The 15,528-nt window shown below is 40.6% G+C and overlaps 1 protein-coding gene across 1 annotated transcript; it reads right to left on the bottom strand.

The window, feature by feature from the left end:
- Positions 1–3,409: 3,409 nt before the first annotated feature.
- On the bottom strand, positions 3,410–5,804 carry PGRMC2 (progesterone receptor membrane component 2). Its single transcript, XM_010293118.1, has 2 exons — positions 5,353–5,804; positions 3,410–4,627 (listed from the first exon to the last, which is right to left on the bottom strand). Exons 1-2 carry the CDS (start codon positions 5,597–5,599, stop codon positions 4,530–4,532), a joined length of 345 nt encoding a protein of 114 aa, XP_010291420.1. The 5' UTR covers positions 5,600–5,804; the 3' UTR covers positions 3,410–4,529.
- Positions 5,805–15,528: the final 9,724 nt, after the last annotated feature.

The raw sequence follows: 15,528 nt of genomic DNA, 5'->3' as shown, positions 1-15,528 counted from the left end.
AAAGAGTGTAAAGCTGTAGATTTGCATGTGAATTTCTGCTGCTTCTGGTGCGCTAAGGTATCGGGGAAACCTGTCCCGTTAAAGGCTGAAGTGGTTCTTAGAATGTGAGCCAGCCTTCTTTGAGTTGAATATTGATTTATGCTTTTCACGTGACTGGGTATTTGTCAAAGAAAAATGACAGGTGAATACTAAATAATGGCTGAAAGCAAAGAGTGCAAACACTTTACCTGCTGTCTGCCCTGCTGGCCTCTGTAGGAGCAGTTGCTTAGACTGTGTCCCTTTAGGTGGACAAAAAACCCACCCAAGTCTGTCCACAGCTCTGGCTACCTTTTGGGAATGTCCCCTTTCACGTCCCACAGGCTTGAGTCTTCTCTCTCTCCCCTTGCAGAAATGGGTAAAGACAGTACTTACCCTTACTGCTCTTCGCACACTGGGCTGAGAACGAAGCCGTTGAATTCTAGAATAAACCTCAAAGCCTTTGCTGGTGAAGCAGCTTGGCTGGCTGGCTCAGGGTGGTTAATCACTTTCCAATAACTGGCATACCTGTTGCAGAGCCATAGATTTGTCTTTAAACATGAATGTATGTGTCCATCATCCTTTCCAATGCCTTTTAGGTCTATTTAAGCCAACTTTCAATTTGTCTTTTTTAAGACCAGTTGTATTCTACCATTACTAAACACTTAGCAAGTCTTAGACCTTTCCTTGTCTAAAAATTCTCCCATGTGCTTATTAAGGAAATTTGAAATTTATTTAGGTTTGTCTTCATTTCTTCTGTTGAGAAATGACTGTACAAATATTTCAAAATGCTACCTTGCCTAAACTCAGTAAGATTTTTCTTTTGTTGTGCTCAGAATATTGGATTCTAAAGACTTTCTAAAAGGGGAGGAAGGGCAGGCTCAGGTTGGCTGCTCTCCCTCGTGGAGATGGCCAATGCTCCTGGAGTTTGACGGGGATTCAGGTTCCTGTGGGAGATAAAGCATTAGAATGAACAGAAACCAGTTTGTATTCATAGCAGCCTCTGCCCTGCGGACTTTGCTTCAGGCAGCGCTGCGGTACCAAGGTGACAAAGGACACTCCCTGGGTTCCAGGCAGAGGAAGAGATGAAGCGTTAGCTGATGTTTTACCGACAAATCCCTCAGCTATGTGAGGCTGTACCTGTCATCTTGAAAGCTGTCTTCTCTCTTGTTTGGGGTTTGGGGTTTTTTTTGGTGTGGGGAAGGAATGCAGTTCCCTTTACAACTTGCACTTTCACAAACCCCACTATGAAAATGCAGCAAGCAGACCAACCCCAAAACCTACCCCTGTAATGGACTTGCAGCTTTTAACTTGTCAAAGGTATTGTTGTTGTGTGACCTAAGTAACACTCCTCCAGAAGGCTTTACTTCTAGGTGCCTACAGTGTGTACAGCTATAGGCTTTGCCCAGTTACCTCCAAAACATGACAGATGGGTAAAATGTGATTGTCACAAAAAAACCCCAACCTCAAGTAAACTTTGGCACCAGAATGGGGACAACTTGATTTGTTCATGAATTTTTTGCAGGAAGAGTGCAGTGCCAGACTAGAAACTGTGAAACACATGAAAGTTGCCACCTTCTGGTACAGGAAAAAATACACAAACACAATCCCCAAAGAAAAAGGGTGAGGAACACTGTGGGGTTTGGTTGGGTGGGGTTTTTTTAAGTTTTCAGGTAAAAAAAATCCTTCACCTGCATTTGAACCACCCCGGCATACATGTTCTATCAAAAGCAACCTTAAAACCCGACCTGTAAACATTCACTTTGACTGAAAGAGACTTTCAAGCATAAATAGAAGCCAGGGGAAGGATTTGCCAGTGATGTTCATACTTAATTATTTATTTGGTTTGTATATTTCAGTAAGCCTTCAAGGCCAGAGTTACATTATTACTAATGTTAAGTAGGAAAAGGAGTAAATGGCCAAAGCTACAGCACGGAAGTCATGGCATATGCAAAACTACCCTTCTTTCTCCAGGAGGAAGTTTCTACCTAAACCAGCTACAAGCATGATAAAAAGAGCTGATGCTACAGCAGACGTGGTGAAACTAACAGCTCTAATGAGTGAAGAGCAGAGTAACTTATGGCAAGTGTTAAGAACAGCTAGCTGTGGCTTTGTACAGTAGCTGCAACAGGTAGTATGTGTATTTATGTGGAAGCATGGGAAAAAAAAGAGTTGTCTGGCTGTCCTAGCTGGTAGTTGGGTCAGCCACCTTTCCCTGCTCCACAGCTGCACACTTCCTGGTGCCACAAGGAGGTGCAACAGCTGGTGCAGAAGTGAAAGGCACACTGTAAGTGAAGTGTAGTGTAAAACCTTTTCTAGTGAGATTTAGTTAAAAGGAAAAAAAATACAGTGAAGCATCCAGATAAAGAAGTGGTGCTTAAATGCTCCCAGCTCCTGTCGTTGGTAAGAAAGCTTTTCCTTCTCCCTTGGTGTAGCTTCCATGGTTCCAGCTAAACCCTGTATTTTTGGAGTTAGTTACACTAGCGCGCTCAGCATTAGACAAATAGCAGACACTCTAGTCATGTGCAAACCAAAGCCTGGACGCTGTACCAGCACTCAGCTTACAAGGATGTGAGCTAAGCACCAGTGCTTTACTGCATTACAGTCTGTAGCTGAATGGCCACACGCTGAACTGGATCGTGCAGCCAGTACAAGAACTGCGAGTGTAACCTAGCTTCTGTGGGGGAATGTGGCTGTGGCTCCAGTTCGGTAACTACTTCTGCGAGAAACCTGTTCTTGGATATGCAAGGAAGAGAATTCAACCTGCCCTCTAGGACAGGTGAGTTACATGTGATTCAAGGGAGGATTGTTTATTTGTTTCATTTACATCAATATAAGTCTCTTTCAGTCAAATAGTAATAAAAAGGAAGCAGTCCCTGGAATTTCACAGTTTACAGTTCGAGATAATGGAGGTGTAGAAATCTGTTACTGTAGACTTACCACAGGTGAAATCTGCAGAGGTACAGCTGTAAGCCATAAACTCAGTAGTGTCACTGTTACAAATTTAGTGGAACGGATGGTGAAATTTCTGTAATATGTCGAGTGATACCCATGTCTAGATCTCCAGTGTTCTTGTCCTATTTAGTGCCGTGAGACACAGTCCTTTTACTGCATATTACATGATTTCCTAACACGCTTCTCCTTCATTTACATCATTTTTTTTCCCCATCGTAAATGCATTGGTATAGGCTTATTCTCTTAAATACAGCTTACCTGAGTAAGTCTCCAAGATTCTTCAAAAGCTGAGCCTTGAAAGGAAAAAGAACACCACGAGGACAAGGCACAGCATTATTAGGAGTCTTGGATGTGAAACATGCACCGCTGTTTCCCCTTAGTTTGTATTCCATCATATTCTAGCTCTGCTTTGCAGCTTCTACATAAAGTCGGACAGCACTTTTGGTATCGTACATGCTTTATTAAAATGATACTCGTATTTACAATATCTGCAGAAACAATCCCTCCCAAGTCTTGCATTCAGACAGACACGCACACATACACACGCGCGCACGCCCCTTCACTCTACGGGGGTGTGAAGGCTATGCTCCCAAAAGTTAGGCAGCTTCTGGAAGAGGAGGAAGGGTGACTTTTGTGTGTGTTTGTAATTACTTAAAAAGAAGCATGGGAGTATGCATTTGGCCATCACAATGCTAATTTAAGTATATGTAGTATTAACATATGGCAGTAACACTGAGTATTCCTCTTTTACATTCTATACACAGAATGACATCAAGGTTTTCCAGTCCACAGAACATTCCAACTTCAGTCTCAATGCTGCTTGTAGAGACTATGAAACCACAATTTTGGGGCTGTCCCTTAAAACGATTCAAGTCTATGTAAGCGAAATAAGGCACAATTAATATTTGATTTGATTTAGAGGAAGGGAAAGGGGGGAGAGGCTGGCTTCAGATAATAGTTGTTGCAGAGGAAACAGTTTTACCTGATCCTTTTGGGAAAAGGATGAATTTTACCCCCATCCTAATCTGTATGGACTTCTCTTAGAGAACTGCAGTATTCTGCCAGGGCTACTAACGCCCACATACAAAACAAAATTGGAAATTCACATTTTAACACCAGTTTCAGCAGTCTAACCTACTGATACTGATGTGCATGAGTACATCTTTCTTTAATGCTGAAGGAGAAGACACACATGAAACAAGATTCAAACCTTCCACTGAGCTTGAAGACTCACGTCTTTTAGAGAGCTTGTAGTATATACTATTTGAAGGCTTCAGCTTACTGATAAAAAGGAACAGCGTTTTTGCCTTTAAATCCCTGGCCCCTCTTCACTAACGAAGCCTCACCAGACATTACAAATAAACTGCAACAAAAAGTTTGGCAGCACAGATAATGTCTAGTATTCAAATCTTCATTTGTAAGTATATTATTTTCCTTGTACAAAACCTGTTGAATGTTTTTCGCAGCAGATGAACTGTACCCAAAGATGCAGGACATTCTGTGATGGGGAATAAGAGGTTGCAGTTCCGAAGGCCCCTGACTTTGGTTGTTTACAAAGTTCATTCCTGTTTAGTGTGATCCTTGGTATCTTCCTCATCTGTGTATTCTGATGGTTCTTCCCCTGGTTTTAGGAGTCTACCTACGTAGTCGTATTTTTCTGAAAAAGATTTATGATTCCATTACAATCAAATACAGCCACATTTGCTGGTTATCCTGCACTGCTGCACATTCACTTTTTCTCCTCCACGCTACAGTTCTGAACCTGAATCACTGAAACTGATGGCAATTTATCAGCAAGCTCGGCCTCCTAAAACAATCTTGCTACTGCTGCTGCTGGCTACTTTCTCTACTCTGAGTACTTTGTTTCAATTCTCCCACAGCTAATCAGGCAAGCTTTATCACACAATGGCTGCAAACACCGCTACTAAAACTGGCAAAAATCCCTCAGCCTGTTTTGATTTCAATTAATGTGAAAAATGACTCCTCCTCCCTCCAGAGGCATAAGTCCATATTTTGGGGAAATTATTTCAGACAAACTTGCTCAATGCTTCATGCCAAAGCAACTCTTAGTCCTGATCATAATTCCATGGCTTCCAAAGCCAACAACCGGCGAGCAGGAATTCTATCAGCTAAGCTACACTGAAATTTGCGCGCGAAGTTCTGCGCTGAAGAGTTTTCTTGTATAAAACTAAAAGGCTGAAAAAGCTATAGTGGAATCCTCTCTATGGAAGAAAGGCCTGAAATCCCTGGTCTAAAAAAGTTACATTGCATTATTAATGCTACTCTCAACATCTCTCTTTTTAAAGCCCCAAACCCCAATCAGTCATTTTTATTAAAAGCATTCCCTTAAGCTAAAGATGTGCTGCTAATTTGAGAATTTACCTTTAAATTGCATTTCCCACTCTCTTACACTTTCCATCTGTACAGCATTTAAGTCCGATAGGTCATCATATTCATCTCTGAGTGCATCTTTATCTAGACAGAAAGTTGCTAGTCCCCTGGAGGCATCTCTGCCAGCAAATATTCCATACGGACCCTCTGAAAACAAAAAGACAAAAATCGATACCTTCAAGTCTTTGTTTATGGTGACCAATCTCCATTCTTTATATCGTCTGCCGAAGCCATACATTGAACTTCTGCAGCGATGGGAACAGCAGTAGCTTCAACGCCATGGCTGTTCGACATTCAACAGCACTGCAATTCAATCTTAAGTATCACTAGGACATATAGGCTGCTGAGAGAAGCAGAACCAGGAAAATAGCTCTGAAGGGATATCTGGAAAAATCCCTGTCATTTGATGCAAGTCAGTTGATGCAAATTCCAAAGGGACTGGAGGCTGGAATTCAAGAGAAATGCACTTTTTTAAGCAAAACACAGAATATTTACAAGTCAGGCATGAGTAAACATCTTAATTAGAAACCCATTGAATTTTATCAATAAATAGAACTTAAGTGCCAATTAATAATTTCACTTCACTTAAGGAAGCACCACAGCTTTCTACATACTTGACAGACAGTGTGTCTTTTAACACATTTTGTACTTCTGTGGAAATAAGCTCATTTATTTAGGCAGCAGATCACCCATACACCTATCCTGCACTGTTCTTGAAAACTGCAAAAATCTTCATGTTAAGAACGTAAAGCAACTACTTCCTTTGTGCTTTCTGACTGATGCAAAGCAGCACAAATATGCTAATAAAACTTTGAGCAATGACTATCAAATAAATGTTATTACAAAGAAAACTGGATGATTTGCAAACCAACAACTTTCAGGAGGAGATTGGTAACTGGCTTCCCCAAATTTTAATTAATCTTCAAGATTAATTTAAGAACTTCAAGCATATTGTTATCTTAGAATTTCTGGACCTAAAAACAAATACCTTAATTGAGATCAATTAAAAAAACCCCAACCAAACAAAAACACTTTAAAACTTTCTGCAGTAGGTGCAGCAGCTAAGCAACAGGGAGATGCCGAAGGCATTATAAAGAGCAGTCACTACTTGAAGATAAATAGGCCAGAACCCTTCTCTGGCTTACCTCTCGGAAGACGACAGTGGCCATCAGCCTGAAGAAAAGGCAGCACCCATGGGCAAGAATGAACACAAGCAAGTGGCAACACACTGTCCTTCACCCCCTCTATTGCCTGCTGTAGCACCTCAGACCTCTTCTGCACCAGGACGAGCCACAGGAAATGATTCAGAGAGGCTGGTTTCCTCCCAGGCCGCTTGCTCCAGCCACCACACCTATCTGCTCTTGCTGGGCATTGACTTCAGGGTTGAGACAGAGGCTCACGCAGCAGGAAGAACTCCTGAGGCAGGGAACCTGAGTACCGTACGGGTTAGAAGAAACTATGTCCTCACCAGAACTGGTGTCGTCTCTCCAGCCCAGAGTGCTTGTAAGTTGCTTACAGTCAAACCTGAGAACAGAAGGGTGTCTTGTATGCCAAAGACAATTCCTCTGTCTCTCTGGAAACAAACCAACTGATTTAAAAGCAAAATTTCACAAGAAGTACACATCAGAGAAAGAACTATCAACTGGAAGCTTGCACTGTACAAAGCTGTCTGTAGGAGACAACCATAATGATCAAGAGCATCTCCATGCTCATCCTTTGCGATATTTAGCTCCAGGAACGGCGTTCACAATAACTGCCTGTGGGATCAGGGACTACATTTATGCTAGTTACCAGAAACAAAGTCAAGAGGGCTTGTGAACTCAGTTTTTCCTATTTGTATCCTGAATTATTAGATGTTTATTTGAAAAACAGAATTCAGAAACTGAAAGCAATCCTATACGGAAATATTTAATTGTGCATTTTGCATGCTCAGTCACGTTCCCATGAAACAGTGTAAGAGGTAGTGGGGGCCATCATTTGCAACATAACATAGAGCTTTTTCAAACCAGAAGCCTTCCTTCACTCCAAAATAGCTGTCATTCCAGTGATCTAGTTTTTGATGTTCTGAAGGAAGAACAGAGGAGCTATAAACAGCTCTCACAAAGACCACACACAAGCAGTAATTCCTTAAGAGCAATTATAAATTGATACCTAACATCCCCACCAACGGTATTTTGTCCCCAGTTTTTCCCTTCTCTGAAGTGTTTAAAACAAGTATTTCCATAACCGCTACTAGCTATTTGCATAATGTGTTCTCAAAATTCTGCCTAACCAGAGCTAGAGAAGCACAGCGTTCCTCTTCCCTTCTACCCTGCATTCAGTGGTTGATGAAGTTCTACAGCACCTGCTGAGATGCTACCTCTTGGTCCACCAGCTTGATTCCAATTATTTCTATTAAAAAGAGAATTACATTATATTTATCAGTATCAACCCCTGAACACCCTTACATCTCAATACTAAACTTCGTTGAAAGCGTGGATGCTTTTAGAATGTATCGGTTTGCATTAAGATTAATGGATGCAAAATTTCTGCAAATATACTGCAATATCAGGTGCTATTATACCAATTTTTTTTTTTTCTTTTCTAAAATTGAATTTAAATGTTAACATTCCAGCATGTTTCCTACAGAAGTATTCAGGAGTCAGAGAGAAACCATCAAGCCAGGTCCAAGCACTCAACAGAACACTAACTAGTAAAAAACAGCCTTTGGACTTGGTAGACAGCATCTCAAATTTCAGCTCTGCGAATGTAACTTAGAAATGTGTCCCATGCTTTAATCCTTTACTAAAAGGCAAATATTGAATTATGATTATTAAAAAAAAAAAGTGCAAGCCTGGCTTCACCTGAGTTGCACGGTTGCTAAAGCAGAATTTCAGAGATCTCAGTATGAGAAATCTCCAAGATTTAAAGCTTCCATTCAGATACTTTTACACAGAGATCAAGTACAGTATTTTATATTAACATAGACTATACAGGTCTGGGATTTTGCTATAAGCCCTAGTCTATTACTCACTTTTATATAAATACTTGTGCAACAGCCTTAAAAAGGTATTTTGCATATCAGATTACGTTGTGCTTGGAGAAGCATCCAGGAAGGTGCCGGCACTGAGAATCCTGGGGAGAAAATGCGCTTCAAGAACATGATTCTGAGGTAGAGACATTAGTGCAATCCTAGACATACTCCCAGAGAGTTCTTTCATGACCAGATGCAATTTACTCTGCAAGCCCTGCCCATCGTCCTTCTTTCCTTTCCTCTTGTCTGCCTACCTATTTAGACTGGCACCTGTTCTAAATAATTGATTGCACCATGACATGATACACAAGACTGCAAAAAGAGATGCTATTAGCATAGGTATGTATACCAAACTGTTTTTTCAAGACCCCTCACAAGATTTCAGTGGTTTTCTTTTGCTGCACCCCCAAATTAGCTATTTCACAGTCAAATACTTCTTTAAAAAATTCTCCTCCCACTCTTATTCGGCATCGCGCTACGACAAAAGGAAAGTCACGGAAGTGTCAAAACCCATTAAAACACGTCTGCTACAAGCTACTTGGCTACACGTAGCTACAAGCCTTACATGAAGGAAAACTTTGTTCCGTGAAGAATGCTTTTCTTCCCATCATTGCTTTCACATATTAAAACACTTTGTTTCAGAGCCTTTATTTATTTTAGTGCTGAGACCAAACAGTTATCAAGACTACACATTTGCCTACATATCTCCACATCTATACCACACGTTTATACACTGCCTTTTCCCCCTGTATAAAGTCCTCATTTACCTTTCAACTCTACCTTGTGTAAAGTATGCCCTTCTCTGAGCTACAATGCATGCAAAATGTTGCTGCCCTCCACCTCAAGATCCTCAACTTTCTTTCATAACCCAGTTAAAAATGTGGCCACCTTGATGAATTTGACATCTTGTTCTGGTCTGACATTCATCTTTAATCACAAATGAAGTGAATAGCTTGAGAATTGAGAAAACCAAAGTCTCTTCAACCAAGTAAGAATACTTTTCCAATTGCTGCACTCAGGATTTCTGCATCTCTTAGCCCTGTTTTGGTTCTCAAATGAAGATTTAATTTCTCTTTGCAGATACCCTAAACAGCAGGCGAGCAAAAAATTTGACATTAAAGCACTGTATTTAAAAATTTGAGCTATGGAGCTGTCCAAGCTGAAGTTTTTATCTAGCAGCGCCGCTTCTAGTCACTTGCTCCAAAACAGGCTAAACTGGATCTTGGAACAGCACATGTTTCAATTTTCAACCGGTTTGGCCAATAGTTCCCCCAGCAAAACCTATGCTGGTGTTCAACTTTTAGGTGGATATTCTTGGTTTACCAAAGAGGCTATCTGACCATTTCAGTTCTATACTAGCTCTGCAGAACATCGCAGACTACTGCTCCAAGACTAGTAATGGAGGTGAAAGCTGTACAGCAAACTCTGGATTGCTCCAGCTGTCAGCACGGGGACTGCACCACAGACAGCCACGTGTGGACTTCCTATCTAATGAAATGATTTGTAATCCAGGAATTGTATTCATTCTCACAAGGCCCATACAAGCTCTCTGAAGAAGCCACACAGCTTAACAAGGTTCGGTGTTAAACCAGCTTTGGTTTCTTCAAGTAGTCAAAAAGCACTTCCAAGCAATCACCCAATATGCAAAGCATACCAGATGTTCTTTGCATCTGTGGGCTCCACGCAGCTGCTGGAAATAAAACCCAGTTTTGTCTGAAGCTTAGAAATTCACGGACCACATTTCTTAAACTGCAGACAAGAATAATCTCTCCTTTAATGTAAGTTAGAGGAACAAAGGGAGACAGACCATGAAATTATTGACAGCTGCACTATTCTACCACTTTGTCTACCTTTTCCACTCCAAACGAAAGCAACATCTCCACTGTCTGTTTAAAATTTTCCATCTGAATCCTGACATGTGTTTGTTCAGTGTTGCATATTTTATGAGGGAATGAAAAAGCTACAAATTAGACAAAGCCATTTTGAGATGCAGCTTGAAAGCAGCTTTCTAATAACATTTATCACTGGGAATTCAAGGTGACATAATTTTAACTTTACTGCTCCAGATTTACGTGAAAGGAAAGATGTGGGTCAATTTTAAGTTACAACTTGCATGGAAGGTAAGTGTTCTTAGGAGAGCGATCCACAAAGTCTACATACTAAGATGAGAACTGCTTAGAAAGAGGGGTCTCAACCCAACTTCTTAGGCACAAGACCAGAGGGCCTCACTCTCTCTTTTGCTTGCTTCCTTTTTAACTCTGTGAAAAAAAGTGCAAGAATCAGTGACCCAATTTCAACTAAAGGGGCAGACACCAAGCACTGCTAGGAGAGCCAGTAGTTCAGCAGTCAGGAGATTCCGGGAAGACAGCTCCATACAGACCTAGATCCCACAACTTGCTTTAGTGAGAAATGCTCTGGCCACTAGTTTATTTCACGCTAAGGCAAGCAATGCTGGCCAAGTTTCTTGATTAAATGAAAGAGAGCTACACTGCTATGTACTGGATTTAACATCTACATGTCGTTAATAATGATGCCACTATCACATCCTAATATAGCTCGCTTTGAGCATACCTGCTTGATCAGGCCCCACAAACATCAGGTGACTGGAACCTGAATGGTTTAAATAGGAACCAGGCATTTACACAGACCTTTTATCAAACACACAGTTGTTCAAGTTTTAAGGAATATATTCAGGTTATTAAAAATAGGAAAAAGAAAAAAAAAGGGGACAGACACACAAAGCAGAAGCAGAGGAGACAGAGTGATGCATCTTCCTGCACAAAACCACTTTACTGGTCCCTGAATATGGACTGAGGGCTTAGAACAACCCCTTCATCCTGGTGGCAAGGGCTCTACTGCCTTCAATCAGAAGCATGGAAACCATCTTTCGCCAATACACCTGTATACATCTTTTTAGTTTTACTGCTTCTGTTAGGAACTCAGCTGCTTTATCCAGAAACGCTGTTTCTTTGAAAAGCTGACTCCTGGGGCGAGAGTCACCTCCATTACATGGACACCCAAGAGCTGACAAACATCAGAACACAGAAGAGACAGACACACACCTTACAGGAAGCACTTCTCTCCCCCCATTCTTCCCCCCTGTACTTATCTGTAAGCCCTCGGCCTGCTGTGTTCTTAAGATAAGGCCACCCTTAACGGAATTCTCTGGACACAAGACATATGATGTCCCTCCTGCAACATTTCACTCTAACCATAACCTTGGAAAGGATGTATTGAAAAATAGCAGTGCCATCTTTTAAGCAGAGACACAATGAAGTTTACAGCACTCAGTTCCACAGGAAGTCTAACAGCATCAGATTATTTTTATACAAATGATGTCAAAAAATTACAGCTGTTTACCACAGAATTTTTGAAGTATTTAACATCAGAAATCACAGTTCTTAACTGGATTTGCAACATGAAATAAAGGTCATTTTCCCCTCATGAAAAATGAACTATGATGGAAATTTTTGTGGAAGGAACTATTACTACCTAACCTATTCCTCTTGGAAAACTGGAAAGCAGAAATCTTCATGACGCTTTGAAAGACAAGAGTGGGATGAGAAATGAGTTGACAGTGACAATTGCAACGAAGGAAAGTCAGGAAATTGATTTTTTAAAATCATGAAACATTAAGAACCAAGAAGTGACGTGGAACAGTTGTATACACTGGATTGCATACAATCTTGCTTCGTCATGCTCAAAGCTGTATATTTTTTGTAACTGCACAAGGTATTTGATAAGTTAATCAAAACCTGTTTACATCATTATCTTGGCATGCCGATGTAAATGCTAAATATTAAGATTTGCTAACATTTACTTTAACTCTTACTATGCCCTTCTATTGACCAATATACTACCAGGAACCTTGATACAAACAAACATGAAATTAAATGTTGCGATAAATGAAAACAGTAAAAACTGTCTCTCATTATAAGGGTATAAAACCAACACAGCACACAGTAAAGATATTAATCATTAGACTCTAAGTCATGAGATGTGATTACAAATGGGGAAAAATCACCCCAAAGCAGCTTCTCTGAAATTCTGGTTACATGATATTTTTAATTGTGAGATGCTAATTGTTTATTTAATTCTTTTAGAGTTTGCGAGTGATAAAGGAAAAGGTAATTAATTAAAATTAATAACCAAGGAAGGCATTCCAGGACACTTACTCATTTGGGCACAAACAGAGGTGGTATTTAATACAACTAAAAGTGAAGTATTGAAACAAAGGGTATACTCGCAGGACAGGGGACTATCCCAGGAAGCAACATTTTGGAAAAGAACTTGTCAAGTAAAGTTTTAAATAAGAGTTCAATGTAAGCAAAGTGATTTTTGGAGGCACAGACAGTTAAATGTGTGATATAACCTTTTCTTGCTCTTAGCTAAAATGCATTAAACATACCAAAGACTAATAGGATACAGATGCAATAAATTGTGGAAGGCTTAAAGAAGACAACATGAGAAAAAAAAAATTGGAAAACATTTCCATTAAATGTTCAAGAACATTAAGTTTTCAATCATGGCTGTTTGAAAGGATGACTTCAACAGTCAATCAATTTTTTAAAAATATCTTAATTGTATGTCTGTAAAGGGCTCTTCAGTGAAGCAGACCAAAGTATAGCAGGATTCAGTGGATGGAAACTTAAAAAACAGGTGAGCTTCTAATAAAATCAGAAGCTTGGTGGGAATTTTAATGGAATCTCAATTGCTGGACAAAAATCAGGAGTAGATGACAAGTCTGTACATTTTTAGCCTTCTGCTATAAGCAGAAAAATACGGAACACCTTTGCATCCAAACTACACTTACAGAAAAAAAAAAAACAGACCTTAATTTCAAAACATCAGAAGCCTTCCAAGACATCCACCTTATTCAACATTAACCCAGCAGTCAAGACATACTTCAGATTTGATAGTGAGCCCTCAGCCAATGCTTTTGCTGCCTTCAAAGACGAAACACTATTTCGCATCAGTACCTCAACAAAGTACAAAAGGCTCACAGTCCGAGCCTGCAATGTCAGCAAAGCCAGTGCCCTCAACTGTTTCTTCTGTTAAACAAAATTTGGCCATGGCTTTGTTGGTATGCTTTGTGCTTCTCTCGCTATACTCCGGCTATGAGGCACAACATTACACAAACTGCTGTGGGCATCTGGCTACTCTGACTGAAGTCTTTCTGAAAAGGTCTCAATCAACTGTAGAAGACTTTTCCACCTAACTCTTCTCAGATCTTTTAAGGTCTGCAAACCACCTACTAGCTTTTTTTGTCTTTTCAGCTACAAAACATTTGCAAGAAAATATTCCCCAACATGCATCCGTACAGGGAAACCACATCAGCACAATTCAAAAATCAACATGTCTGGCAGAAAACACACAGCTGATGATGCACAGGTTGAGCATCACTATCCTCATGTGCATGGTCCCAAGTAACAGAGATCTCATGGACAAATGTGATTTCAGTTCTGTTATGAAAAGGCAATCTTTCACTAGGGGGGGGGGGGGGGGGAGGAAAAAAAAAGCCTTTGTCCCTCTCCACAAAAAGCTGGAAGCACTGCTTTAGGGAAACCCACTGCTGCCAGTTATCAAAAAAAGCAGACTGATGTCCTGGAACATAAAGCTTTAGCTTCCTCACAATAACAGACCTCCAGAGGTTGACGATGTGAACCAGTGATGATATCTGCAGTGGAGAGTCTGAAATTTAATGTATGTTTGATACAGAAAAGAGTTAAAGTGAACATTTAGATTATGGCTCGGTATTATTTCATGGAGCAATTTTATGAAGCCAGCTGCCAACTTATTGGTGTTTTAAGTGTCATGTAGCATAGGTATTACCTGCATTTTGTATCAGCACATAGGTATCAGTTTAAAAACACATAAAGTGACAGAGACAAAAGAACTAGCCTGATTAAGTGTCATGAAAGCTGCAGCACACCAGACTAAGTTTTCTTAGATTTGCTGATCAATAAACAAAATAAGGCATGGCAAGGTAGTTTAGATGCCATTGTTCACTTTTACAGTACCCAGTCAGAAAAGCATTTTGATTCCATTATGGCAGTTTCAATTTCTGTGACTGATAGCAGAGCTGGTATCACAAACTTTGAGGGTAACAAGAGTTATAAAATGCTAGCCCAGTTCAACTGTACAACTGCTCGGCACTTCCTTGGTAAGAACCAAAAATCTGTATTGTTCTTATATTATAAGAACCAAATACCCAGCTCTGTATTTTCCTTTTTGTAACCTAAGATTATTAAATAATAACAATAACTTAACAGGGCGGGGGGAATATCCTCTCTCTCCTCCACCCCTCACACAAGGACACTTGCCATACCTGCTATGAAAACTCCTGCATAATTTGATTAGATCAAGTTTCCCAAAGCACCATTGTTTTAAGGAAGAAAATTATCAGGAGTCATAACCCTCATTTCCTTTGGCATCAGATGTGAACACAGTGCTCACTAGTAAGTTTATCCACCTCATTATGAAGAACACTGTTTATTACAAGAAAATACGCTGCACTTTCACAATCTACAATGTGAATAAGGAAACATAACATTGCCTTTGAAGCATACTTTTCTGAACCTTTGAACTATACATTTCCGCTCCAAAGAACTGTATTGTCTGTCTGTCTATTTAAGAGATTGGCTTGATTTCTGCACTCTTCTCAATGGTAGCAACACATCAGTCCCCGAGCTCTCCCTGCTTGCCTCTATCTTGATTAAAATTCATACTCAAATGCCATAGCATTTGCACCTAAATCAGTAACCAGCTGGGTTTTTTTCTTTCCTGAACCGCAAGAGCTAGAATGAAGGAAGCATTGCTCAGTTTGCTCAGTTGCACTTGGGAAACCTACTAGAAAAGACAGAAGGAAAAAACAAACAAACAAAAAAGAATTAAACATTGCACATCCAAATCTAGGCAACTGGAAAACCGGAGGCGTGAGGGAAGCCCGAAGAGAACCCAGACCCGTTCTGCACCACCTATTTAAAACTACCGTTAGGCCCCCGGCAGGCCGGCCGGCCTAGTGAGGGGTTGCGGACGGCAGCGGCTGGGCCCGGGTCGCAGTCTGCAGGGCGGTCTTCCCCTGGCACAGCACGGGGCTGCCCGCCCGCGATAAACCCAGGGGCCCGAGGGAGGCCAGCAGCACCGACAGGCAG

This window comes from Phaethon lepturus, unplaced genomic scaffold (genome assembly GCF_000687285.1).
Source record: "Phaethon lepturus isolate BGI_N335 unplaced genomic scaffold, ASM68728v1 scaffold22698, whole genome shotgun sequence".
Lineage (NCBI taxonomy): Eukaryota > Metazoa > Chordata > Aves > Phaethontiformes > Phaethontidae > Phaethon > Phaethon lepturus.
This window is presented reverse-complemented; position numbering and strand designations above follow the sequence as displayed.